The 27450-nt window shown below is 55.3% G+C and overlaps 2 protein-coding genes across 20 annotated transcripts; both read right to left on the minus strand.

Moving 5' to 3' along the window:
• Nucleotides 1-702: 702 nt before the first annotated feature.
• On the minus strand, nt 703-20800 carry LOC116657454. 18 transcript variants are annotated; one of them, XR_004312532.1, is made up of 8 exons: nt 20344-20800; nt 16199-18338; nt 12947-13062; nt 8550-8646; nt 8378-8403; nt 4847-5031; nt 2753-3507; nt 703-2658 (listed from the first exon to the last, which is right to left on the minus strand). XR_004312532.1 is itself a non-coding variant. In XM_032459540.1 (8 exons), the coding sequence occupies exons 1-6, from the start codon at nt 20392-20394 to the stop codon at nt 4913-4915; spliced, it is 741 nt and encodes a 246-aa protein (XP_032315431.1). In that variant the 5' UTR covers nt 20395-20800; the 3' UTR covers nt 3238-3507; nt 4008-4094; nt 4847-4912. The 18 variants fall into 18 exon arrangements, 9 of the variants coding, with proteins under 9 accessions (XP_032315432.1, XP_032315427.1, XP_032315431.1 ...); XR_004312527.1 differs by having other exon boundaries at nt 8378-8646; nt 16199-17722; nt 18111-18338; nt 20344-20798; XR_004312530.1 differs by having other exon boundaries at nt 8378-8646; nt 16199-16395; nt 18111-18338; nt 20344-20797.
• Nucleotides 20801-21609: 809 nt separating this feature from the next.
• TMEM270 (transmembrane protein 270) lies at nt 21610-24047 on the minus strand. Of its 2 annotated transcripts, none has more exons than XM_032459546.1 (3): nt 23930-24047; nt 22085-22450; nt 21610-21913 (listed from the first exon to the last, which is right to left on the minus strand). In XM_032459546.1, exons 1-3 carry the CDS (start codon nt 23999-24001, stop codon nt 21617-21619), a joined length of 735 nt encoding a protein of 244 aa, XP_032315437.1. In that variant the 5' UTR covers nt 24002-24047; the 3' UTR covers nt 21610-21616. The 2 variants fall into 2 exon arrangements, with proteins under 2 accessions (XP_032315437.1, XP_032315436.1); XM_032459545.1 differs by having other exon boundaries at nt 22055-22450.
• Nucleotides 24048-27450: the final 3403 nt, after the last annotated feature.

A 27450-nucleotide genomic window follows, 5' to 3' on the forward strand; every position in this document is an offset into this window, starting at 1 on the left:
AAATTTAACAAAAGAAACACAAGCCTTGTACCCTAAAAACTACATATCACTGAAAGAAATTAAATATCTAAATAAATGGGAAGATATCCCATGTTCATGGATTGAAAGACAATATTGTTAAGATGACAATATTACCAAAACTAGATTCAATACAATCCCTATCAAAATCCCAACAGTGTTTTTTGCAGAAATGGAAAAACTTATCCTAAATTCAAATGGAAATGCAGTGAACCTCAAATGACCGAAACAATCTCAAAAAAGAAGAACAAAGTCAAAGTACTCACACTTCCCAATTTCAAAACTGACTGCAAAGCTACAGTAATCAAGACCTTCTAGTACTGCCAAAAAGATAAAAATATAGACCAGTGGACTAGAATTGAGAAATAAACCATTACATTTACAGTTAATTTATTTTTGACAAGGGTGCCAAGACCATTCAATGGGGAAAGGATAGTCTTTTCAACAAATGGTGCTGGGACAACTGGATAGCCACGGCAAAAAAATAAAAATAGAGTCAGAACCCCTACCTCACACCATATACAAAAATTAACTCAAAATAGATAGAGGACCTAAATGTAAGAGCTAAAATTATCAACTCTTAGAAGAAAACATAGAGATAAATCTTCATGACCTTGAATTTGGCAATGGTTTCTTGGATATGACACAAAAAGCACAAAAAAAAATAGATAAATTGGACTTCATCAAAATCAAGAACTTTTGTGCTTCAAAGGATGCTATGAAGAAAGTGAAAAGACAACTCATAGAATGGGAGAAAATATTTGCAAACCATATTTCATATTTACCCCCTGGTGGGGGTTAGGAAGGGGGAAAACCCTTCTCTAATGTCCAGAGTACAGGCAACCTACCCTTAATGGAGTGAGTTTGCCCAAAGGGGATCTGCCCATATAGGCAATTAGAAACATGAGAATTGGGGGAGGGTGGGAAGAAGTAGGGACCCTTGCCCCTGGGCAGCCACAGTTCTCTGGGAACTTGCTCACAAATTCCCCAAATTCCCCCATATTAATTTTAGAACAGTCTTCGAAACCCGAGGAGGCCGGGGGACGGCCCGGCGCCAGTGTGGGCAGCTTTCAGAAAAGGGACAGCGTGAGGGAGCGGCTGTCTGGCCTTGCCTCCTCTCCCAGCCAGGCTTCGTCCATGGGAAGGTCACGAGAGGCACTAGCCGGGGGCCAAGCCCCGTGCAGGGTGCGGGCTCGGGCAATGAGCCAGAAGGTCCTGGGGCTTGAGGCCTCAGTTCCCACTGACATCAGTGCAAGGTGTCAGGGGGCCTGAATCATCGGGGCCGGGGCCAGTCCCCTCCCCCAGGGGGGGAGAGCATAGCAGAGGTATGAGGCAGCCCCAGCTAGGCAGGCGGCCCCCGCTGGGCTGGACACGGTGACTGTTTCATAGAATAAGTGAGTGGGACCCGCTGCAGGAGGAGGTGGAGATGTCATCGTCCTGGATTCCAACAGGCTGCCCCCCCAACCCCCGCCCCTTCTAATTCACAAAATTAATTCCAACGGCTAAGAGAGAAGAGCCTGTCGGCAGGGCCAGAGGGGTCATAAACACGGGAAATATTAATAGCTCCAGCCAGGCTGCCTGGGGGCCTGGGGGGCCTGCCAGAGGGACTGACTTATTTAGTCTCCTCATTAATGATGTGGAAAAAAAGAGCTTTTACCCAAGCCTAGGGAGGGGGCTGACCTACATCAGGGCAGGGATTGCCCAAGCTGAGGACAAAGCTCAGGGGTCCGCACGGGCCTCGGTTTCCCCCAGAGAGGACTCCTCTTTGTACTACCAGGATACCCCTGGCCCTACAACCCAGCCAGGTGTGAGCTAGGTACACCAGGAATGGCCCCCGCCTAAGCGAGGATGAATCTCCTTCCTGACCTGGGAACACACACACACACACACACACACACACACACTTGCATGTGTCTGACAACAGGATCAGCGGTACCATGCCTCTCTCCAGCCAGGTGGGCCTAACCTGGGCATATTGGACTTGTCAGGGTATAGAGATGTGTTCTGATCCAGGTGAGGATGGGCTCCTTCCTGAACAAGCCCTTTTCCTCAACCTCTTCCTGCAATTAATCAAGTCTAGTGATGCTTAAAACTAGGGACTCAAGAAGACTCCATTCATATGTGCACACATGCACACATCCACACACATATCTCTGACACCCACACCCCCAAACACATAGCAGGGCCCACTCTGTGCATGGCCTGTCCTACCAAGGGGACCAGAAATCAGGGCAGTTGGCCCCTCTGCCCCCTCCCAAGTCCTTTAGATCCTGAGAACATCACTCCAAACAGACCTCAGGGTCTTGGTATCAGGGGGTCACGGGCAAAGGAGTTTGTGAAGAAAAGCAGCTGGAAAGGGTTTGCCAAGAGCCGATTTGAGGCATGCCCAGGGCCCACGGCAGACAGGCTGGGAGAACTTCCCCCCCCTACTCCGGGAAGCCCCCCAGCTCCCAGCTGCATGGCTCTGGCTGCCAGCACTGGGACAGACACAGACGGAGTGGTACTGGCAGCAGCTAGAGCTGGGAGCCTGCCAAGTCCCAAGCTGGAATGAGGGAGAAACCTGTCCAGCGATGAGATCAAGGAGATGGCACCAATGTCTCCCCAGGGAACCAGGCTCCACGTCCCAGGACATTCCAAACTCTGCGAACAAAACATGGGGTGGGAGGTCGGCCAGGCTGGGCCAGTGCCAGGTGGCCCCCCACCCCTCCCATCAGCGGGGAAGGGGGAGCCCTACCCTGACAGGGGGACCAGCTGGGAACGTAGCAAGAGCTGCCGGGAATGCTGCCCGCACAAGTCGCCTGGGGACGCAGCATCCAGACACCTGCCACATTCCCTAGGCAGGGTGCCACGCGGTATCATCTGCCCGGTCTCCCTGAGCTGGGCCCTGGGAGGAGCGCTATGGGCCGCCAAGCCCACACATCCACCTGCATGGAGCAGTTCAATGCAGCAAACACCTTCAAAGCCACGATTACACTTAATAACCCCTGAAGGAAGCCAAGCCTGGCACGTTTCCCCCTTTCTTCGGAAATGAGGGCCCAGAGTGGAATTTGCTGGAGGCCACACAGTTATTGAGAGGCTGATGCAGATTCTCACCCAGGATTGCTGCCTCCCACTCTGAGTTCTTTCCACTATACTTTGTCCTGACAGCAGGAGGCCACCAAGACCCTGGGCTCAGCCTGCCTGACCAAACCCCAATTCCACAAAAGAGCCTGAAAAATCAGCAAGTTCAATGTCTTCATTCTATAAAAAGATAAACTGGGATTAAAAAAAAAAAAAAGACAAAGGCTTGCTCATGGTCAGAGGGCACCAGAGGTGAAGGTGAGATTCTAATGAGGATGCTCATGGGTACCAAGCCTGGCAACTGATGCCAAGACAGCTGGTCAGCACTCAGTTTCCTTGGCCAGGAGGTGGGGGAGTAGTAGGAAGGCCTCCTGGAAGAGGTGTTTTTTCCCAACAGTCCAGTCCTCTGTGATGCCCATTCAGGTGACCCTAGGTAGAGACAGCAATAGATCAATAAAAGGAAAATTGCAAAGAAGAATCAGAGGGTAAGCTATATTGCCCATGTGACCTCGGGATAGTCCCTCCCCCTCTCCAGGCCTCGGTGGTCTCATGAATACAATGGCAGCAAAGGATGCTGGCCCCAGGCAGGTCACACAGTGACTCACTAGCTCAAACACTCATGGCTCAGCACTCGGACTAGCCCAGGGTTCTCAGATACTGACCAGATTTAGGAGCCCTCAAGTTCTAGTGGGGCACCTTGGGAGGGCAGGGATGCAGGTTGCCCCTGGCTTAGTGGGGACATAAGTCCAGAGAAGGGGACAGGTAAAGTCTTGGAGATAGGAATAGTCCTGGCAGGAGCTGGACAAGCAATAAATGGACAGAGGATAGAAAGTATGGGCGTGGGTGGTAGTGTCAGCAGCTTGGACCATATTCCATACATGATAGGAAACCAAAGGGATTAAGTAAGGCAGGGTTGTGGTCAGACTGACCATGGCTTGGGGAACACTGGCTCACAGAAGGAGTCATGGTCGAACAGCTCGGCAGTGGCTGTGAGGCGGCAGCACAAGTCAAGAAGTCTTGGAGCAAGATCAGAGATTGAGGCTTTTTCTCTCCACATGAATCCCAGACTACGGAACCCTCGAAGACAAAAGAGGGACTCTGGTCCACAGTGTGGGCATTGGGAGGCAGGACTGGACTGATGACCGGGTGCTGACACAGAGGGAGCTTGGCCATCACAGCCCTCTGCACAGAGGGGCCACCCCTGGGGCTGGAGCAGGTCACGCTGACCGAGGGCACAACGACCATCTGGCTCCCTGGGCTCCACCCAGCAGCCCTTGCTTGTGGCGCAGAATGGTTCCCAGAAATCAGCGATTCAAATATCCACATCGAAGCGAGGCAAAGCATGAGCGAAGATAGATTCAAGGAGGAATTCAGCCATTCTGAGCCAGCGAAGGCTCACTGAGCACCTACTATGTCCAGGCTTGGGGCAGGTGTAGAGTGAGGTGGAGGGCAGGGAGGGGGTGGTGCAGCACCCAGAGATGCATGAGCCAGGTAGCTCCCAGGGGGACTGGGCAGTGGGCATCAGCAAGGACCCTGAAGATCAGGGCCTTGGCCGTAGAGAGGAGCTGGGAAGAAGGAGAAGAGGCAGGAGGGCCCAGGGTGGTGGAAGGTAGGGGGGTGCAGCAGGAGAGTGTGGGATGCCGGGGTCTGCAAGTGAGTGGGAAGCAGGGGAGAGGGAGGCGGCTGGGTGAGGGGACCTCAGAGAGGGAAAGGGGCTCATTAGTCCAGCCTAACTCTGGTCTAGGAAGACCAGGACCCCAGAGCTCACCTTTCCCCAAACCGCCTGTCTTGCCAGGTTTTGGTGGAGACACAGAAGCAGGGCTACAGGCCATTTTCACCTCTTAAAAACCACAGACATCCACGCTGGGCACCGGAGCCAAATTTCTGGGAGAGACAGAGGCCCTGTGGGCGCTTCGCCTGACGTCAATCGGGGCTTCTCTTTTGTGTCTGCGGCTTTGACAGGAGGAGGCCAGATTAGGGGGCCGAGCTGAGAGAGCAAGAGGAAGACCAGAGGCCAAGTGCGGCCCTGCTCTTCTGACCTGTCCTCTTGTGTGCAAAGCGCTTGTTGGGGTGGCTTGGGGCCCTGCTGATGGGCAAGGCAGGTGTCACTTACCGGGCAGGTGCCAGGGGCTGGAGCATCTGGAGTCCAGTGCCAGGATGGGACCCCTCACCAGCCCCAGTCCTGAGCCCTAATATTTAAGCCAAACTTGTAGTCTGGGAGACTCTGAAGGAGGCCCTTTGACTACAGAGGCAGCACCATCCACTAAGGGATGGTAGATGCCTCCTGGGCTACAGACCCTCCCCCAGTGGGCTCCCAGGGGGGTCTGTCCTGCTGCCCCTCTTCCTCAGGGCAGTCCCTCCCTCCAGGCCAGAGCTCTCACAGTGGCCCCCCACCCACCCTTCCAGCTCCAGTCCTCTTGACATAGCTGCCCAAGCTGTCAGCTCCATGTTTCTGTGGCTCAGTCCAACTCCCCAACAGTGAGCTTCTGAGACAGGGAAACTGAGGCCCAGAGAGGGCTGAGGGGCCCAGCCCAGGCATCAGGGCACATTTTGCTAAAGAAAGAACTAGACTGCAGTGCCCTTTCCACCCACCAAGCTTGGCCCCAGCCTTCATTCTGCCTCTGGTCCCCTTTATGAGGTTTCAGGAATCAGGGAGCAGCTGGTGACAGGGGCTGGACAGGGGGACAAGGGGAGGGGACAGAGATCGATTTTAACACATAACCTGCCCCAGTCAGCTCCACACAAGGGTCAGGTCCACACACTGAGGGCCTGGTCTGATGCCAATTCAAGCCTTGACCCCAAGCCCAGAGTGACCCCAACAACCACCCTAGGCTAAACCCAACCATGACTGCAGACTGAACCTGACACCAAATTGAACCCCAATTCCACTCCCAGACTGAACTCCAACTTGAAACACAGGCTGATCCCTGAGCTCAGCCCAGACTGAGCTCTGACCCTATTCCTAATCCCAAATTAAATTTTGATCCTGACCCTGACCCCAAAAAGAATCTTGAACCTAACCCCCAAGGCAGAGGCCTGGCCCAACAATAAATAATCCAGGAAAAACGCCAGGGAGACCAGGCTGTGAGCGGCCCCCCTTCTGTGCTGCCAGGCCAGGCAGCAGGTCCCCCTGAATGTTGGGGCCACCCAGGTATGGGGAAGAGAGAGGCAGTACAGGCCAGTGACACTTGTGTCACACTGGCCAGCACCACCCGCACTGCCTGGTTTTAGGTTTATCAAATTGAGGGGTGTGGGATTGGGAGGAGGGTTCACAGCCTGCCTGCCTCTGTGCGAGGTGACCATGTGGGAAGAAAGGAAGGCTGAGCAGGGGCACCCGGGAGGAGACACTGGATGCATACGTCCCCCTGCATGGAGGATTTTCAGGAATGGTGGCCTGACCCAGGGGGAGGCCTGTTCCAGAAGGGGCCATGCCTCTATGGCATTGAGCCTTCCTCCAGAAGGAAAAGACCATTCCCTGGGCCAGCTGGACCAGGGCCACACTCTACAGAGGGTGGCTGTGCATGGGACCCCCTGTGTCTGGGCCTCACCTAACAGTAGGAGACACAGTGTTGGGGAGAAAGTGGTCCAAGTTCTCGGGGCTGGCTGGGTACTGGGGAACCCCTCCCCCCCCCAGGTGCCCTGTGGTCTCTGAACGCAGGGCCAGGGCCCCAGGGAGGCCCGCTTGAGCCACTTTCCACATCGCCCCAGTCCCTGGCCTCCCTTCCCGCCTCGCGGTGAGAACGTGCGCTTGCAGCACCGGGAAAAGATCAGCACGAAGGAATGTGCTGTCCAGGGTCCAGCGGATAGGATGGGCCCAACAGAGAAAGAGTGAGCGAGGAGAGCTCGGGGAGCTGGGAGCGGGGAAGGGAAACAGAGATGTGCCAGGCAGCGGGCCAGGCAACGCCAGCCCAGCCATTGTTCCCAGACCCACAGGTCAGGTGCACTAGGCCCATAGTCGAATCCCAGCCTCTGCTCAGCATGGCCCCAGACTTCCTAGACTTGCCTGCCTCCCTTCTGTCCCAGACCCTGACCTCTGGGGCTGGCCCAGCCAAGGAAAGAGACAGACTCATCCTTTGCGCCCCCAGCTAGCTCGATGGGCCTCTGTCTGTCTTTCTGTATGTCTCCCCTCTCCTTCCTCATGTCCAGGTCCTTTCACAGTCTTACTCTGTCCAGACCTCCCTTGTGGGAGGGAGCTTCTGCTTTCAATGGTAAGCTAGCCCACCTGTGGGCTTAACTGCTAATGGCTTAGACCTGCATCTTTAAATTTGTGGTCCCCAGACTCATAACATCAAAGTCACCTGGAAACTTGTTAAATGCAAATTATCAGTCCCAACCGAGGCCTTCTCAGTCAGCAATCTGTGTTTTAATAAGCCCTGCAGTGTCCTGTGCTGCACACTCAAGTTTGAGAACTGCTGACTTAGAATGTGACCTTGCTTAAGCCCACAAACACTGATAGAATTAATGAGTAATTGACTGAATGACAAAGTGAGTGAATGTTTCAAGAGGCCTGGTCTTATCCCCAGGCTTGAGTAGAACAGTTCTTTCAGGCCCATCTGGTGTCCAAGAGAGTTGCAGACCAGAACAGGAAAGGGCTGACCAGCTGGGCTCCTTCTGAGGTGGAGCAGGCTTTCAGACAACATCACTTGCAAAAAGCCCATCCAGTGGGCCTAGGGCCCAGGCAAACACAAAGAGGACAAGCCAGAGTTGATGGGAGGAAGGGGACCAGCAGGTCAATGGGATGTAGCATCCGGAATCTGGGACCTGGGAACCAGGCATGAAGGCAGAGTTAGGGACATCCAGTGGCAGGTAAGAATGTCTCTGGTACATGGCTGGAATTCAGGACTCTTATGCTGGGGAAGAATTGACAAGAAGGGCCCTGGGAGCAAACTGAGCCTCCATTATTAGAACTGGACACAAGATTGGATACTGATCACTTGGACGTTGAACTTGGCTCCTTCAGAAATGCCCTAAACTGAGGTCAGGCCTGGCCGCTGAGTTTGGGGCCGAGCTGAGCCTGCCAGTGGAGTCCAGGGACCCCAGCTGTGAGGAGGAGACAGGGAGCTTCATGGTGAGAACCAGGCACGTTCTGAGTCTTGGTAGCTCATCCCAAAGTCTAGTCTTGGAGTCAGATCGCTCCTGAAGCTAGGATTGCCCTTCCCAGAACTTCACACCAGCTTGATGAGTGAAATCCTCCCAGCTTCCCAACTGCCTGGGTCTTGCCCAATCTTGGTCACAGTTGACCGAATCATGACTCATATTTTCAGAATAAGTTAGAGAGATGAGCAAGGTCTGTCCTTACCTCCTTGTTCTGTCCACCTGCCAGCTCTTCTCCATTCAGTGTCAAGCAAGAGAGGACAAATCACGTGGTCAGAGCTCCACACTTTCTTGACACCAGGCAACCTCCATGGCCAACTTCCTCCAACATTGAAAGGGTAATTTCCCACTTGACGTGAAAAAAGATGCATCTTTACCCACAGCCACCATCTCTGCTGGATTACTTGATGTTTCAAGTCCAAGAATTCCTGAGGTGTCCTCGAAACCTGCATGGCTGAGTATGTCCCACTTGTCCTAGAAAAGATGTCATGAGAAAAAATGGCACCTGTATCAAAGAAGTGTTGGAAACAATGCATACCAGGCCCCCTCCTTGGTAAATCAAAGTCCCTATTAACAATTAAACGTTCTGAGAAGTCCTGCAAGAGAGAAGCCTGTCTGACTGTCAAATGCAGTGTTTCCCAGCTTATTAGATCCAGAACTTTTTTTTTTTTTTTTGCCTCCCAAAACTACATTCTGTGGAATGTCACTTGGGAGACACACCCAAAATGCAAAGTGGCATTGCTCACTGCCATGTTGACACAGAAGAACTTCTTTCCAGAACTTCAGGGAGGAAAAGCAGAAGTCAGGGGAGAGTTTTATTAAAAGGCCCTGATGCCAAGAGAGCAGGGACCCTGGAGACCCACATGGCCAGGTGGTCTGGGCATTGTGGCCTTGAGGCAAAAGGGAGTGCTGGGCTCTCCCTCTCCCAGGTACCAGTTGAGCTACAGCTTTCCCATCTGTAACTCAGGCACTTTTCGAGACCTAAGTAACAGTGCATGAACATCCCTCTTTCAACCTCCAGGAGACCCCATCTTCAGAGCCACTGACCCCAGAAACGGTGTCATCGAGCAGGAGCCTCAGAGGAGAGGCAAGTTTAACCAAGAGGGGAGGTTGGCACTCTGCTGCATCATAGAAGAGAAAACCAAGGGCAGTCTGGAACAGCCAGGCTGCAAAGGAATGACAGCATCTCCCCGCAGCCCTGGGGGCAGGTACAGCCTCATCCTTTGGCTGGACTTGAACCAAAGACCAATCCACCTGACTCCCCAGCCCTACCCAGCTGGGCTCCCCATTCTGTCTCCTTCTAGTTCCTCTGCATCCCCCGGGGCCTGGGGTGACCCCTCCAACCCTCCACCTGTGTGGTTTGAGGCCCCTGTCTTCTTAGGGTTGGAAGGAAGAAAAATCCTGTTACCACTCCCTCCCTCCCGCCTGGACTCTTGGCTGCCTTCTGAAGCCAGACAATACAGGGAAATGTTTGCACCCAAACAACTCCACTGCTTCAGGAACTGCCTGACCCTGCCCAGGAAAGCAAAATTCTGCAGCTCCACCCTGCTGCCCTCTCAGTCTGGGGACCAGAAACCGAAGCTAACAGGGTGGCCCAGCAGAGAGGTCACCAGAGCAAAAGGGGTCATAGGCATCCCCAGTGAGACGAGAGGGGAGTTCAGGGGTCACCTCTCTCAAAGGACTGGGGCTTTCCCTCCTCCCCAAATCAGAAAGGGAGCTCTGTCCCTGACTGCAGAATAGACAAAAGCCAGATTATCAACATTTATCTGGAGAGCCGTGGCTCTGGATTAATCTGGCCTGAAGATAATGTAAATAGCACTTTGATGTGATTTGAGAAATGTATTAATTCATTCAACAAGCATTTGCTGCACTTGGATTCTGGGCCAGGCCCCACGCTGGGCACTGGGGATCTGGGGTGGATCAGCCCCCACCCTGCCCTGGAGAGGCCCACAGTCTAGGGGGAGAGAGAGACACCCAAAATGAAATAAGGGGGCAGATGGGGGCCTGCTCTGCCCCAGCTGAAGTTCCTCCTGAGAAATGCCATTCTGGGGTTGGCTAAAATAAGGGCTCGAGGGATCAGGGCACGTGCGGGTAGGATGGGTTGGGCGGCCCCATCACCAAATGCACCCATGGCCATGGCCACCCAGCTCGGGAAGCCACAGGGTTAGCGCAATTTGTAAAAGCAGAGGTCCATCCCCACGTTTGATAAAGATTGAAATGTCCTCCCAGAAGAAGCCCTTCCTTCCCATCGGGTCTGCTCCCCCCTGCCCCCTCCCCGGCCAATCCCCACAGCCCTGAGGTGCACCGCCCATGTGACACGGCCACAGGGTGACCTCCGGGCATTCCTGCGTACGGACCTTCTGGGCTCATCAGCTCCCTGTTTCCAGAGTAGAGTGGAGAGTGTGGGAGGGGAGTCAGTGACCCCAGGCTCCCAGATTGACCCCAGTGGGGCGCGAACAGCAGCCTGCCTTTGAGGAAACGGAGGCTGAGATGGAAGGAGGCGGGAAGACCGAGGCGCAGGCTGCCGGGGGCAGCTCAGGTCAAGGCAGCCAGCCTGCCTGTCACAGCCCCTCACGCCCACCTCACCGCCCCGCGTGCCAGAGTCTGTGTTTTTGTCTTTCTTGGGAGGGGGGAGGGGTGCGGCTCGGAGCCTTGAGTGATGAGTTAAGTGACAATGAATTTGCACCACATGGAGCCGGGGCTTAAGGGGAAAGTGTTTTGGTGAAATGCAGCTGGGATTTCATCAGCCCCCCCCCCCACCCCGCAGACAGTACAAAAATAGTCCGGGCCAGGCAGGCTCTGACCCACAGGCCTGGCCCAATTTCACCGCCCCCTGTCCTGGAGAGAGGCTTGGAGTGGCCTCTTTCCCTGAATCTGAGTTTCGTAATCTTTCCTTGTTTTGGTCGCTTGTTTGTTGACTGGCCTGGTTTGTCTGGGAGGGTTTGCTCCCTGATATGCTCCCTGCTGCTTGGCCCAGAAGAGAGAGTGAGGCAGGAAGACCCTCCCTCAGTGGGTCAGTGACAAGGCCCACTGAAAAGACTGTCACAATCATAGCTGGGGGGCTGGTCGGGGCACCCTGTGGCCTTTGGAGTGTGGGTGGGTGAGGGACACTGGACAATAGGGTGGGAGGTGGGCTTCATCCAAGCGAGAGCTAGAAGGCACCGTCAACATCACAAGTCCAGCCCCATTCCTTGGAGGGGAAAACTGAGGCCAGAGGCAGGAAGTGAATGCTCCAAGGCACGGGAAACTGTTAACAGCACAACCAGGATTCATTCCAAGTACCAGGCCCCAAGGGCCTCGCACCAAGGAGGCACTCACCATGTTGATGGATTGGGAGTGTGGTCAAAGCCTTCCATACCAATCCTCGGCTCAGAGGAAGGAAACAGAGGGAAAGCTGGGCCCCCCAAGCGGACATAGAAGGCAGGCAGGCCTCCAACACCCTGAGCATCTATGATCAATAATCTCCTTCCTCCAGGTGCAATGGTGAAAGCCACTTCCAAGGGCCCTTCCCAGGGTTGGGAAGGAACAGGGCCCACAGGACAGCAGTTCCCAGAGGGAGAGAGATGCACCTGCAGTGAGGCCAGGGGCTGTTGGGATGGGGAGCAAGGCAGGGACACCCCCAGGTGAGGGGCTGGAGACAAAGCCCCCAGCCACGGTGTCCCTCAGACCAGCTGACGGGGGCTGCAGACCTGATAGTCCAGAGTCACAGGTGGAAACCTTAGCTCAGCCCAGACCCCTAGACCAGGGCTGGACCCTGCCATCCTGGGGGTTGGAGTGATGGCCCTGAGTGAGCAAGGCTGCAAGGTCACAGGTGTTCAAAGTCTACTTTGAGAACCAGTCTCCTGTCCTGAGCACTCGGATTACTGACCAGAGCAGTGAGGCTAAGAGAGACCAGGTCCTGGGGACCAGGATGGACAGAGTAGCTGATCTGGGCACTGGGACCTTGGCAAGTGGTAGCAGAAGGGGCCTGGATTCAGACTTACCTGGACTCTCCCCCAAGTTAATAACATAATGGATATCAAAGGATGGTACCCTGGGATGAGGGGCCAGGAGGGGCTACCGGAAGTGCACCTGGGGAGCCTGTGGAGGTCAAGCCAGGGCCCGTGTGCAGCCTACGGCGGTTCCTGAGCCTGCCTCCCCTTCTCCCGACGTCCTCAGCCTGCCCGGGGGCTGGAGGAGCAGCTGTCAGGGCTGAACCAGTAGAGTTCTCCTCTTACCAACCTCAAGAGTGTAGAGTCAAGATCATCTGGGTCTTCCCAGAGCCTCTCCCACTTTCTCCTCCAGCTGGGACCCCAGAGAGAGCCAAGACCCCCAGGACCACAGGGCAGGACCTATGTGGGTCCTTCCTGCCTTGGTGTCCCCATGCAGGGTCAGGCCAGAGCACCTCAAACGCACACAGGAAGTGTGGTTGGGGCACCGGGATCCCCACCGCTGCCCCCTGCTCCGCTGACTCAGGGACCCAGCCTGCCCAGAACCCCCTGCTGGCCTGGCTCCCCCCTCACTTCCAGAGGGTTTCCGCTCCCTTTCTCTCCCATTGTTTTCCTCCTTGGTCCCTGGCCAGCCTCCAAAGGCCAGGCTGAGCCCTGTTGAAGCCAGTGCAGCTAAGGAATGGAGGCATCCAGCTGGGGCTCTGGGAGGAGTTTGGGGAGTGGGGGGAGGTTTCCTCCCAACCTTCCTGGCATGGGTGGGAATTAGGGGCTCAGTGAGGTGGGGAGAGGTGGTTAGACAGGCCTGCTTTTGAATCATTTGTCAGCCATGTGGAGAAGTGACTGACCTTCTCTGAGCCTCAGTTTCTTCCTCTGTCAAGTGGAGATGATGATAACACCTCCCTGCCATGGTTGTGGGGATTGAGTGAGATATGACACCATGGGCAGGTCCTCATGGTGGTACCTAGAACAAAGGAAGTACCCAGTAAGGGTGGCTGCCATGTGCGTGCCAAAGACGGGCAGGGGCTCAGGGTAGAAGATGTTGGTAGAAGGTACCAGTGGAATAAGGAAGGTTAGTCTGAGCTGTCCAAAGATGATGCCCATGGCCCCAGAATGCCCTCTCCTCCTTCCGTCTGCTTAGTTCCTCTGGTAGCTCAGATGGTGACAGGCAGACAGAGCGAAGCCCCCCAACCATATTCATATCCATGGAGACCCCCAGCCCCAGCCCTGGAAGTTCTGAGGGACCCTCAGACAGTGCCCCCACTTCAGAAGCAGATGTTCCCCCACGACACTGGGCACAGGGCAGGTAGGCTCCATGCTGACCCTCACGAGCCCAGCAGCCCCAGATTCCTATCTTCCAGAAGAGCCAGTGGAACAGGCCTTGGCAAAGCCTGTTCTGATTGACTTGGCAAGGCATGGAACTGCCCTTGGCTACCCAACACCTCACCTGGAGGCCTGGGGGACTGGACAGGATGGCTCCTGTACCTCAGCTGGTCTGCTTCTCCTCCTGGGCCAGGGACGACAGCGTCACTCCTCAGGGCCTAAGAGCCACCTCTCTCTCCTCTCTCTCTGTCCCTCTCTATGTCTACTCTCTGAACCCCCACCCACCCCACTTGGGTGAGGAGCAGTGGTTAAGGACACAGACATCGGAAGCAGACTATGTGGTTTAAATCCCAGCCTTACCATCCAATGGCTGAGCGGACCTTCTGTGTCAGGCTCGCTGTCTGTAAAATGGGTTAGTAATAGCAACAGTACCTCATTCCAGGGAGGCTGGAACGAGTTAATACAAGTCCTCTGAATGGTATCCAGCTCAGGGTGAAGACTCAATAAATGCTCGCCCTCGTTATTTTTTATTTGTGTCTCCGTCTTGCATGTTTGTTGAGTCAAATTTTCCATGGGTAAGGGGGTGCAGAAGGAGGCATGAAGCTCTGCGGTCTAAACTGCCTCTTGCTCCAGGGCCTCCGGGCTGGAGACTACGGTACTAAAGGATTCCTTTCAGTTGGGGCCAGTGATGCTCTGATAAAGCTCGACCACAGGATGTGGAATCGTCGGGCTGTGCGCTCACACCCCAGGCCTTGGAGGCTGGACCAGCTGAGGCATTTCTGGGCGGGGAGGCAGCAAAGCCCTCAACCCAGACCACAGGCTGGCAACACTTTTGCATCCCCAGTGCCCTTCTCTCCCTGCTTCACCCCCGCCACCTCCATGCCAAATATCTGGCCTCCCCTCCACGGCTACTTGTCCCTCCCTTCCTAGGACGCTGAGAGTCTCAAAAGCCAGCATCCCAGCATTCCAGACACTTGGAATTATAGGGCATGAGTGAAGTGCTAGAAGGCTGTCTAACACTGCTCTGGTCTCCTTGTGAGAATAGTCTCTGCCGTCTTCCTGAAGGTAAGCAGCCCTGCCGGTTGGGATCCCCTTGAGATGGGGAGCTCACTACCACAATGACTTGAGCCTGCCATGTGCTTTCATTCATTAGGGTCCCACTTTCCCAGTGAGGTCAGAAGGGTAGTGTTCCCCACTGAGGAAGAACCAGTCCAGGCCACCGCTGGCCAGTTCCCACAGCTTGAATGTTTCCTCCAACCCAGACCTGCCTCCCTCCCCAGCTACCCCATGGCGGGTCTCTGCACCAGCAGCTTCGTGCCCCAAGGTTGTCTTTCCTGTGCACCAGCCCCAGTTCCCTCAGACCACCTGCTTTTTCAGGATCTTTTCTCTGAGGCTGAGGCCTCTGGGGAGACATCTAAGCCCCATTCTGCCAAGCACAGCTATTGGCAGAGAAGGGAGTAAAAGAGGGGCACATTGTGTGAGGTGCGCTCCATGATGGGGACTCCGTGCAGTCCCCTTGACAGCTGGCGACTGGTCACCCTGCAGCATCCTAACACCCTGGGAGGGGGTGGACAGGCAGGCAACACTGGGGGCCCTAGAGGCTCTTTCAAGCAATGCCAAGAAGCTGCTGGGTGAGTTGGTGTAGAGTGACAGCTGTCACCACTCCTGGCAGGGGGTATGTGTCTACATTGTGTCAAAGCTCAGCTATTCCCAAGGCAGCCCCCAGGAGAAGCTCTCTGAGCTGTGTTATCCAGAAGGGAAGAGGGAGCCCTCTGCACGCAGGGCCCCCGCCTCAGGGAACCCAGGCAGCGCAAGCTTTGGCCCCAGCAGGGCCTGGGGTGAGGCAGGATGACCACAGGGCTCCGGCCCTCCAGATGTGCAGCCGGCATTCTGCCATGGAGACAGGGCGGAGCAGCAGCCAGGGGCCCAGATGGGCTGCATTAACCTGGGAGCAGGCTCTTTGGGACCCAGATGCTCTGTGTTTAGCCGGCTAGCCGGCTTTCGGCTCCAGATGTGGGCCTGGGCTGGGGGCAGGACACAGCTCCAGATGTGTATGTCCTGAGCAAGAGGGCTATGGGGCCCAGCAGAAGCACAGGGCCCCGGGGGCCTGGGTCTTTGGGGGCTGGGCCAAGGGGCCTCCCTACTCACACCCTCTCCAGCACCCCCAACCCCAGCCCATGGGCCCCAGGGCTGAGAGGACTTCAAGGTTCACAAAAACTCTGACTCAGGAGCTACAGAACCCAGAGGCTCTTGCCTCGTTTCATAAGCAGGGACAGAGCCCAGGGACCTGCCCAGGGTCATGCAAGCCCAGGCCTGGCTGGACCCCCAAAGGGAGCAAAGTCTGAGGTCCCTCAGACCACAGTCAGCTTGGCAAGTGTAGGGGAAGGCACTTTGTGGCCAGGGGCCTGCCTCTCCCTGCCCCCACACAGACACTCTCGGCCCCACACAATCAAGTGACCTGGACATCCTTGGCTGAGCAGCGGGAGGAGGCGCTGCCCCGACCTTTGAGGCAGGATCCACGGGGTGGGGAACACAGTCCAGCCCCGGGAGGAGAATCTCAGAGGGGGCAGCCTTGACCTGGAGGTCCCACCCCTCAGCCTCCCCCTAGTCCGAGCAGTGCTGTTCCATGTGGGGAGTGGAGGCGCAGGAGTCCAGCTTGGCAATGACCTGGGCTGACTGCTGAGCCTCTGACCCTGGGTGCTCGGCCACCAAGCTGAAAAGAGGCGCTTCTGCTCACTGCATGATCCCCGTATGCGGGCTGAGTGCAAACCCCTTACCTGCCACTTCAGTTCCTCACAGCTCCCGGGTGGGGTGCGGTGTCCCCATCTCAGGGATGGCAGCTCCCAGAGGAGACTGGGCCGGGCCAGGCAGGGCCAGGCAGGGCTGGAGCAGCAGGGAGCAGCCCATGGCCCAGGCTTGATCTCAGACCTGGTGTTCTGCAGGCTGGGGCCTCCACATGGTGCCTGGGAAAAGACTTCATAACGGAGCCCAGAGGAGGCGCCCTCCCTGGGCCTGACCCTCATCCCTCCATGTAGCGCATCTGCCCCTTATGGTGGGACAGCCTAGAGGAGCCCAGAGACCCTGCAGCAGCCCCTCCTCGATATCAGGGGCTGCCCCCTCCCCACCCCTCCCAGCAGGCCCTAGACATGTGGCTGAGAGGCAAGGTTGGAGGCCAAGGGCAGGCCCTCAGGAAAGCCCTTCATCCTCTAAGCTTCAATCCCCATGTCTGCACAGTGGCCCCAGCTCTGGACTCTGAGCCAGGACAACATGGCGGCCACAGAGGGCAGAGGTCAGGGGTCAAGCCCACCTGACCACGGCAGCTGCCAGGAGGCCCAGCCTAGAGGAGAGAGGTGAGCAGACACAGTGCCTCCTGGGCATCCCATGGCTCCTAAGCCTGCCCTGGCAAAGCAGCCCAGAAGAGGGTCAGCAGGACCTGTACAGTCTGGCCTAGGTGGGGAGGCTGGCTAGGGGACCCAGCTGAGGCGAGAAACACTAATAGGTTATGTCAGGCGAGCGCTCTGGGGAGGGGGCCGCACCTCTCAGCTCTGGCAGCCCCACCTGGCGCCCGTGCCCAAGAGCTGGGGCCTGGAGAGAGATGCTGGCTTGCTTCTGAGTGCAGCATGAGGGCCAGGGAGGGGGCTGCTGGCCCCTGAGTGGGGAAGCCTCATTTAGCCATGGTAGCCAAGACGGCAAGACAAGGATGAGCCCCCAACCCCTATCGGGCCCCTGTCAGGTGGTAAACAAAGAGACACCTTCCATGGGCTGCAAGTCTGTCTGAGCCTATGTGTAGTTCAACTTGGTGGGGAGTAAAGCCCTGGGACGACGACCCCCCCAGCCTCAGGAGGGTCCTCTCACATCCCCTCACTTCCTCCTCCACCCCCACCCCCAACCCAGGGCTCCAGGATCCCGTCGCGGAGTCTGGGGACCCTGATTTCTCATCCGCAGACTCTCACTGTTCTGCCCAGGGTCTGCCCAGCACTCCCTCATCCTCCGAGATGCACTTTACAGCCCCTAACACCACTGTCCCTCTTGGGGTGGGGGTGGGGTCAGGAGCTGGGGCACAGGGAGAGGCCTGAAAGTGAGCCCCACTCCCAGGGCAGTGGACGCCGGGGAGGGCTAGGAGCTCAAGGAAGGAGAAGGGGTGCTCGATGCAAGGGGGTGTCAATGAAAGGCCAGAGACAGGCCTGGGACTGAGGAGGGGGCCCCTCACAATCATGGCTGGGCAGCCAGGGCCCTGTGTGTCTTGGCCGAGCAGGACCCCTGGGCCGCCAGGTATGTAACAATTCCAGCCATTTCCTGCCCTATTAATGAGAAAGGGGCTGATATAAATACACGCTCAGCATAAATAAATACAGGCCAGGCCCCGGACTGCATAGCAGACAGATTGCGTGGAGCTGCTGGCCAGCCCTGCAGCCAGTTCCCCCCACCCTGCCCGCAGCCCTCCCGCCATCGCCCCCAACTTGTTTTCCTCCAGCAGGCCAGGGCCCCTCCACACTCACAGGCCTGAGACAGATGGACTGACCACCCTCCCTCTCGGCCTCAAAACAAGGACCCTGTGGCCCCTGGGAAGGCCTGAGGCCGGAGAGAGGGAGCTGGGGTTCCCAGTGCCTCCCACACCAGGCCTGGAGTGGGTGCCACTCCTGCACAGACCTCGTGTCAGCCCTGTGAGGCCCAAGGCTATGGTTGTACCTGGTGGCAGGTGGGGAAACTGAGGCTCACAGGGTTAAGGAGGTCACAGAGACAGAAGGTTGTGGATCCAGGATTCAAACCCGAGGCTCTCTGACCCCAAGGCCTCTGATCTTCCCACTGCCTGTGAGGAGAAGTCAAGAGCAGATTCACATCCTCCTCCTTCCTCCCAAGCTCCAGCCCCGCGATGCCAAGGCCCCTGGAAGGCCCAGGGGGACTTATGTTCAGGATCTGGAAGTGTAAGGGTAATGGAGTCAGATCTCAGCTTGCGTAGGGACTCCATCCAACAGAGCTGCACAGGCCGGCCCCCTCCTCTCCAGCTCGAGACCACCTCCTAGCAGGGGTGTCCAGGAGGCCTATCTCCTCTCACAGGATTCCCCCTGCTCAGGTTGCCCCAACTCAGGTGTCAGCCTGTGTCCTAGGACCCAGCCTAGATCTGCCCTGGGCACAGATCAGCAATGGTGGCTGAGGAAACCCAACTACCGAGAAGGGAGGAACCTGACAAAGTTCACACAGCGAGGGCCAGATGTGGGGCCTTTCCCTCAGCTGCAGTCCATTCCTCTCTTCCAGGCCTCATTCAATTGCCACCTCCTTTAGGAAGGCTTCCAGGCCTGCTCCCAGCCCTCCTCTGCCTTCAAGGCTCTGAAGTCTTAAGTGGGCACTTAAGTGGGCACTTAACCCAGGGCACAGCCACACGAGAGTGCCACCTACAGAGCCCCAGTGTGGAGAGTAGGGGTCTAGGCCTTTAAAAGTTGCAGACTCATCATCACCAACAGCCAAAGATCTTGGTGCCAACTGTTCGAGGGGCGAGTGGAGCAGGTGGGCATGCCCAGGACAGCAGGGTCCCTAAGCCCCAGCTGGTCCCCTAGCTCCACACTACCCCTGGTCCAGGGCCCTGGCTAGGCCCTCTCCCTCTGGCAGGCTGGGCCCATGACCTATTTGCCCCCAGCTCCTGCTCCAGCCCTGGTCCCTTCTGCCTGTGCTCACTCTAGCCTTGTAAGGTCTCAGCCCAAGACCCACAGGGATGAGCAGGAGGGGTGGGAGTATAGCACGTGGAGGGTCAGAGAGGAGCTCCCCAGGGCCAGGGCCACCTCCAACCTGCACCCCTCCATCCCCTCCCCAGGCAATTCTTCCAAGGCCCACCCCATACCATGCTTCAGAGCTACTTCGTTGGAAATACTGAAAGCAGAAGGTGACCCAGAAGACCTCAACGCAGCCATCAGAAAGGACAAGGCATCCATGTGGACTGACTTGGAAATGGGTGGGAGGCATATTGTCAAATTCAAAATGCAATTTGCCTAGCGATACATATCTGTATAGTATAATCAGAAATCCCTCAGCACAATCTACTGGTGTATTGGGTGCAGCCATTCAGGTTTGCATGTATGTAAAGAATCATGGCTGGAAGGGTATGCCACACACAGCTGACCCTGTTTCTCTCAAGTTTAGAACCAGAAAAGCAGGAAACATTTCTACCTTAACATCTATTTTTTGGTAATTAAAAAAAATTGGGGGGTGAGAAGGGATAAACTGGGAGTTCAAGATTTGCAAATACTAACAACTATATGTAAAATAGATTAAAAAAAACAAATTTCTTCTGTAGAGCACAGGGAACTATATTTACTATCTTGTAGTAACCTATAATGAAAAAGAATATGAAGTGGGGAGGGTGTAGCTCAAGTGGTAGAGTACATGCTTAGCATGCACATGGTCCTGGGTTCAATCCCCAGTACCTCCTCTAAAAATAAATAAATAGACCTAATTACCTCCCCCCAAACAAAAAAATAAATAAATATAAAATATTTTTAAAATATTTAAAAATATTTTTTAAAAAGGAAAAAGAATATGAAAATGAATATATGTATGACTGAAACATTATGCTGTACACCAGAAATTGATACACTGCAACTGACTATACTTCAATTGAAGAATAAATTTTTTTTTTAGTAGAAGGAAAAAATACCGACTTTCTGCCCAGGGCTGTGAGAGACTTGTCCCTGGTCCCAGCCTCCAGCCTAGCCCTCAGCTCCATCTTGGCTCCTGTCCTCTCTCCCTGTGTGCAGGTACTTGCCATCCACCCCCTCCCCTCTTGGCCTTTGAGGCCCTTCTCCATCAGCTCCCTCCCAGCAGCCCAGGACCCACAAGCCCCAAGCCCAGCTTGGTCCCTGGCAGCTCAAGGTCCATCCAGCTCCACAGGCCTGCTCTGGGGCCTCTTTCCCACTGCCCCAGCCCCTACCTTCAGCAGCAGGCCAACTTCACACACTTCTGCACTCAGCTTTCCCTGCATGCTCTGTGTGCGTTCTGGAATCTGCGTTGTGTTTACCCCTTTGCCAGGGCCTTGCAGGGCCTTCCTCAGCAGGTGTTCTGCCTAGTCGGCCAGATGGAAGCCCTTCAGACATCTCCCCGCAACATTTCCACTTCTAGAGAAACTCTCAGGTTTGGGCCAGCTCCTCAGACTTGGAAGAAGGGCCTGGAAGTTCACACCCCATACCCGCCCTGGGCCATCTGCAGGCTTATATGAGAGGCAGGGCAGGAATCCGGCCCTAACTTCCCTTTGGAACCAGAATTGAGAAGGAAAAAGCAGGGCAGAGCTCTCTGGAATGTCTTCCCGTGCTCACACCACCCTCTAGATGGGAATGAGTAAGGGGTGATCACTGACTCCCAAGAAACCATCCCTTCCCCTCTGCTCACAGAATCTCTCACCTAAGGGTGGAGTCTAGGGGAATCTGACCCATGCAGCTTGAGCTTGCGTGGCTACATCAGCCCCGCCCCGCCCCAGCAGGACCTGGGCAGCAGGGCTGAGTGCTGAAACACTGCGTGTTTCCCTCTCCCTAGAGGAGATGGATCTATGGGTGGATTTGTGGGTGAGTGGGGGTGGGGGGTGGATGGATAGGTAGATGGGTAGACAGGCTAAGGGATGGTTAGGAGGGTGGGTGGATGGATGGATGGATGGATGAGTGGGAAAATGAGTGGCCAAGTGTGTGAGTGGATGGATGGGCTAGTTGCAGACTGGCTCAGGAATAATAACTTCTCAAAGGAATTTTTTAAATCTCTGAAATGTGAGGCCCCAGCACCCTCCAGAGGCCAGAGTCTCTAACTACCCATCGCCCCTAAAGCGTTGGGCATCAACAATCTTGAGAACCAGGGGCCTGGACCAAGATAAAGTTAGGAGTTTTAGGAAACAAAACATCTAGGGCCCAGTGCTGGCTCCTCCCCTGACTCGCTCCCAGGACTTGGGAACGTTCAACTTTCTGAGGCTCAGTTTTCTCGTCAGAGAAATGGAGCTGATTGAACCTGATGCCTGTGTTGCTACAAAACAAAATTACGTGTGTCAAGTGTCTGAGATGGTTACTTGGCACGTATGAGGTGATCATAGAATGTGGTTTCCTTCCCAGAGGCAGCCCTAGGGCAGGCGTGCACGCACTCACGTCTCTCCCGCCCAGTACAGAAGAGGGACGGAGAGTGAGCTCCTAGGCCAGACCAGACAGGAGAGGCAGGCGGGGATACATTTATTCTCCAGGGTTCCCAGGCTCTGGCAGGACTGGCCCAGCCTTGGGAGCCCAGGGCTCAGGGAGTGGCGACTCAGACCAGAGCCCCGAGGCCTCCTGGGGCTCGGCCTCCTGGGCCTGGGCCAGCTGGGCTGTGTGCTCAAAGGCAGCCTGCAGCAGGTGGGAGGCCAGGCAGGTGGTCCAGGTGACGAGGTAGGCCACGTGCCAGGAGGTGCGTGCGGTTGTGCTCTCCGCCCGCCGGTACAGACGCTTCAGCAGCGCCAGTAAGTCCAGCACCACGCGGTTCTCCAGCAGAGCCTGGAGGGGGCAGCGGACGGGCAGGGGGCCACCGGGAGCGCACAGGCTGCACCCCCAGGCCGCCGGCCCCCACCCAGACTTGGCCCCGCCCAGCGCCCCCGGCCTGCCCTCCCCAGCCCGGCCCTCACCCCACCCGCCCACCTTCCTGAGCAGCCAGCCCAGGCCGCCCACCTTCCGGCACAGTCTCCAGACCAGTAGCAGCAGGATCAGGGCCGCCAGGATCAGGCCATGCAGACACGACAGCAGCAGGTCCGTCCAGGCAGCCGCCGACAGGCCCAGCCGCTGCGGGGCCAGGCCCGAGGCCCGGGCACAGCCGCGCATGCCCGCCCACGCCAGCCTGGGCGTCCGCAGCACCAGCCACACGGGCACCTCCATCAGGGCCAGCCCAGCGCGTAGGACCCGCCCCACGGGGCAGGCTGCAAGCTCGGGGGGCGGGCGGGACCCCCGGGCCTCCGGGGTCAGCCCCGACAGCCAGTGGTTGAAGAGGATGATCTTAAGGAGCAGGAAATGGTAGAGGTGGGCCCGGTTCTGAAGGAGCTGCAGGAGGAGCAAGACAGTCACCACCCACTGCCCCTCCTTTGGGGCAAGAACCCTACTTGTCCCGAGTTTTTGGTTTTCTATTTTATTTTATTTTACTTTAATTATCCCAAGGTTTATCATGGGGATGGGGCTGCCAGACCACCTTGGGCCGGGCCCTCCCCTTCTCAGGGCCTCAGTTTCCCCCACACACGAGTGATCCAGTCTCGGGAGGGAGCCTTAGAACGTATTTCATATTATGTTAGATGTTCTCTCCTTTGGATTTAAATGATTATTTACAAACCTCCAGGCTCAAGGAGGTGGATTTATTATCATTATCATCTTCATCCTCATTATTCTTATATAAGGAACGACCATCCCCCTCAGTCCTCTAATCCTGCAGGATTTGAACCCAGGGCATCTCCCTCTCCTAGGTGGCTGGGATTCCTTCATACCTGTTGTCTCCTGCTGTCATGAGGGCAGCTGGGGGCAAAGGCCAGGGCCGCTAGGGGTAGGGAGATGTGAGGCACAGGGGGCAGTGACAGAATTAACGACTGAGTGTGAGGGGTGAAGGGGGGGACCCAGGAAGATGTCCAGATTCCTGCCCTGGGCCACAGGGTAGATATGTTTCCCATCCCCCGGGGGAAAGAGTGGGTTCTGATGGGGAACGAGGCTGTAAATGAGAAAGATTCACTTGAGTTCTGGGGCTAAACAGCCCCTCATCAGAGCCCTAAAGCCTCCTGCCCCTAATCATCGCCACCCCACCAATCTGGACCCCGACTGTCCCTGTCACAGGACCACCTGGAGCCCTAGGAGGCAGTGTGGGAGGCAGCCATTAGGGCTGGTTGTGTGCCCCACCGTGGGCAGAATCACGGTGGAGCCTTGCTGGGAGAGGTAGGGAGTCCAGGGGTCTAACTAGGAGAGGAATAAAGATGGAAGCAGGAAAAGATATAATAATTTTTTTAAAAAAAAGCTGGAAGCAGGAAACAGGAGCTGCACCCACACCTTAGCTCATAATATTGGAACCTGGAAGGAGAGAAACCTACTATAACCCACATGATCCTGTAAGATCGGTTATAGGAGCGGAAACAGACTCAGAGAGGTGGCGTAATTTGTCTAAAGTTACACAGCTAAAGAGTGGAGCAGTCAGGATTCCAGTCCAACTGTGTCTGTCTCTCTACCGCACTGGGTGAGCTCCCCTTTCCCTGCCATGGGAGCAGACCCAGGGGACCTTCTTCTGATAACTCAGCCCACTGAGGAGTTGTAATGTAGAGACATGGCCCCAGTGGTCAGTATTTGCCTGTTTAAAAAGACAGATGGGAGGGGCCATGCTTAACCCACAGAACCCTTTACAGAGAAAATTCTAGCACTGTGACTTGTGGATGGGGCTTCTGAGAGCTGTCAGATTAGTCCAGCTTGTTCCACCAGCAGGGACAGGTTGGTGGGGGTCCAGCAGCTCTGAGGCGGCCCCTGCCCCTCAGCCCCCTGACCCCCACTCACCAGTGTGGAGAGCCTCACTACCACCAGCAGAGTCCCCGAGAGGCTGGATCTGATCGGAGGGACGGCCTCCATGTCTGGCCCTCCTACCTCTCCTCCAGTTGGGAAAGACAGGGTGACCTCACAGATACCACAGGGTGGGGGCCACGTTACCGTGGGGACCAAATTGCCACAAAAGGCTCCTCTTCACCTGCTCCCCGCCCCATCACTGCACAAAAACTGGGGTCTTGGTCCTCCACCGCCTGTCCACTTCCTTCTCGGAGTCTGCTCCAGGGGCCATCGACTCCATGAACCTCCGGCCGGCCCAGCACAGGCAGCTGCAGCAGCTTGAGGATGCTGTACCTGCCCACATCCTTCCACATCCTGAAGGATCAAAGCCCTAAGAAATAGACATTTTACCTCCAGGGCCTCAGGTGACAGAATGTTCAGAGGCAGAAGGAAACTTCAGATGCCCAAGTCTGGAAGCTCCTACCTAAACCCCCCATTCTTTCTTCTCACATTTTGCTAAAGGTTGGTCTCTAGTCACAAAGCAGAGCAGTGCAGCTGTGACCTTGATGCTCAGATCTTAGAGATGTGTCCGTGGGGTCTGAGGCTGGGTTAGAGGATGCAGGGGAAAGGAAACATGCTGATCTAAAGGGCTCAGAGTGTCCCGGAAAGAGGCATTCCCTGAGGGAAAGAGGGCAATTTGTTGAGCAACATCCCTCAGGGCCACAGGCTGCCTGGAGCATCCCAGAGAGGTTTCTGAAGCCATGGACCAGAGTCAAAGGCTTAGAATTCTGGGAGAACCCAGACACTTGATCACAACATGTCCTCCACCGGCTTTCCTGTCTGGTTCCCCGCAGACATCCCCAAGGGCCTGCAGGATGAGGTTCTCAAGCCTTCTAGAAATTTTTAAAAAACACGTCCTCTGGTAGACAGGGTCATGTGAGCGCAGGGCCCTGTGAGCAGAGGGCCTCTCTGTTGGACCCCCCCTTGCACACAGCATGATTTCAGTCTCACTGGCTCCCTCAGCAAGGACCCTTGTGCAGGATACAACCTGCCCAGCTGTACATGGCAACCTGCCATAATGAATCCCTGAAAGGGCAAAGGAGACCTTCGCCCGGGGCAAGTCCTGTTCACCCATTTGTTTCCTCCCCCAGAACAACAGCTAGGGTCTGGAGGGTGCAACGAACAAAGTCCCTCCACTCTGCCTTCGGCTGTTGCCCTTCCCCCACCTGCCCTCTATTCTCCGACACTATGGCCCTGAGGGGTCGCTGGGGCTTCAGACAGGCCTCCTTGAGCTAAGTTTTGAAGGATGTTTCCAGAGGAGTTTTCCAGAGAAGAAAGTGTGAAGGATGGTCCAGGCAGAGGGAACAGCAGGATTCCAACAATTTGGTATCACTAGAGCATACAGTGGGACGAGGGAGGGGCACGAGGCAGGCGGTGAGGTCGGCAAGGGCTACACGGGTCATGGAATATTCCATCAAATGATAGGAGCCCCTGAAGAGCCGACGCAGCAAGGCACTGGAGACCGACCATTGGGGGATTTACAGCGGTCCCTCCAGCTGCATGAGGAGGCTAGACTAGGGCAGAGAAGGGTCTTGGGGGGAAGGGGAGAAGCGACAGGAACCCACAACAGTAAAGCCTCCAGGCACGAGGCGATGGAGCCTGGAGTGGGGTTGTGGCACTGGGGATAGAGAGAAGTGGGCAGATGCCAGAAGTGCCTAGAAGGTGGACCTGACAGGATTAGAAGCTGTCAAGAATGGTGAAAGGTCCAAGAGGTACCCTACTTGCCAGCTAACCGATCAACCTGCTGGAGTGTCTCGGATGCTAGTGGAAGGCACAAGACTCCTGGGTCAGAGAGGACGGACAAAGCATCCCTCACAGCACTGGCAGTAAACCAGACTGTAAGTATTTGCCTTGGTTCTTTGAGTCCCAGATCCCACAGGGTGACGTGAAATGGGGCACATGGTACCTGCACACCAAGGGGGTGTATTATGGAAAAGAAACCCTGAATTTAGGGAACCCAAATCTTTTATGAAGGGCAGTAGGCAAGTCTGCCTTTTGCTCCTGAGAGAGACATGATCGTGCTGGACCATGCCTGGGCTTTGCACGAGAAGAAGTTGAGTATTCCAAGGTTGCTCCAGGCATCTTGGAAAAGATCACCCAGAGCAAAAAGCAATCAATTCCTGTGCAGAAACATGGGAGACCCATGGGGAACTGTTTCCCAACAGAGGACTGAGGGAAGACAAGTAAAGCGAGGCAGGGGTCAAGGATACCTCATTTGCTTGGAAACCCCAGCCCTTGCTTGTGTCCCCAGATTCCATGTTGAGAGCTGCCGCTGGTTTAGTCTGTAGCTCCCCGTTTGTTTGGAATCCTTCCTCAGATTCCACATTGGGAACTGCTGTGACCACTGAAGTTCCCCATTTGTTTGGAATCAGTCTGTCATCTTCATTTGTTGAGGTCTGCTGGTTCAGTGCTTTTTCCCAGAGTTCTATGGGAATTGTTGGTGGTTACCAGCTGGCATCGGTCTGGGTCAAGTAAAGGCTATTGTTAACAGAGCTCTCAGAAGCCAAGAAGTTGCAAAATTGGTACAAACACTGGAGACACCAAATTGGCTAGGAAGAGATGTAGCTAACATCAGTGGAGACTGCTTCCACTCAAGATGCTGAATCGAGATTTCATATTTTAACTCAGCATAAAACTCTCTCTCCTTCCCTTTCTTTCCTGTATGCTGGCATTGGCCCAGAAAGATAAAGCCATCACCCTTATCTCCCAGGCCATTGCTAGGAGGGTAACCTCTGGAATTTAGAACAACTTTTTACTTCAGGCTAGAAGATTCTCACCCCATATGCACTAAGAACCTGACTGACCTCTGACTTAGCAGTAAATACTATGAGAGTTATGATCAGAAACTTCTCCTTAACTCTTGAAACATTGCAGATTCCGTTGCTAAGACACTAGCTATACTTAGCAAAGATCCTTAGACTCTCTGGCCAAAGTTGTTTCTGATAACAGGATGGCCTTTCAGCTGAGTTGTTCTGTGGCCAACACCACCTGCTGTACTTAGACTTAACACTTCTGGGGAAGCTGAAAGCCAGTTACATAAGATACTGAACAAACCCTTTGGGTTAAAAAGGTGGCTCCTTCAATGGGGTCTTTTTTTGACTTAATTTGATTTTCATTGGTTTGGGTCTTAGGGACCCATAGCTCCCAAATACACTCTAAACATTGGGAATTATCTTGCTTAGAATTATAATAATATCCCTTGTGCTCTGCATTCTCTCAAAAGCTTTAGGCGTGTGTTCACAGCCATTAATCACCAGGTAAATATCCCTAAGACTGGACCTCAAAAAAGGAACAAAGAGAATGAGTGACAAAAAAATTGTAAGCCTGGAGTGGTGACCTGTGAGTACCACACAGATTCAGCAAAAAAGCAGCATCAAAAAAGCTGGGAGAAGGGGGAGGGTATAGCTCAGTTCAATCCCCAGCGCCTCCACTAAAAAAAAAAAAAAAAACCTAATTATCTCTCACCTCCAAAAAAA

This window comes from Camelus ferus, chromosome 18, assembly GCF_009834535.1.
Source record: "Camelus ferus isolate YT-003-E chromosome 18, BCGSAC_Cfer_1.0, whole genome shotgun sequence".
NCBI classification, from domain to species: Eukaryota; Metazoa; Chordata; class Mammalia; order Artiodactyla; family Camelidae; genus Camelus; species Camelus ferus.

Bases quoted from the DNA above. Each gene is read 5' to 3' on its own strand.
- TMEM270 (XM_032459545.1), bottom strand. From the start codon at position 24,001: ATGGAGGCCGTCCCTCCGATCAGATCCAGCCTCTCGGGGACTCTGCTG. The intron at 22,451-23,929 runs GTGAGTGGGGGT...CTCCTCCTGCAG, and splicing joins TAGTGAGGCTCTCCACACTG to CTCCTTCAGAACCGGGCCCA. The intron at 21,914-22,054 runs GTGGGCGGGTGG...TGCCCCCTCCAG, and splicing joins TGGGCTGGCTGCTCAGGAAG to GCTCTGCTGGAGAACCGCGT.
- LOC116657454 (XM_032459536.1), bottom strand. From the start codon at position 20,394: ATGCAGGGAAAGCTGAGTGCAGAAGTGTGTGAAGTTGGCCTGCTGCTG. The intron at 18,339-20,343 runs GTAGGGGCTGGG...TTACACTTCCAG, and splicing joins AAGTTGGCCTGCTGCTGAAG to ATCCTGAACATAAGTCCCCC. The intron at 8,404-8,549 runs GTAAAGATGCAT...TGAATGGAGAAG, and splicing joins AGCAGAGATGGTGGCTGTGG to AGCTGGCAGGTGGACAGAAC.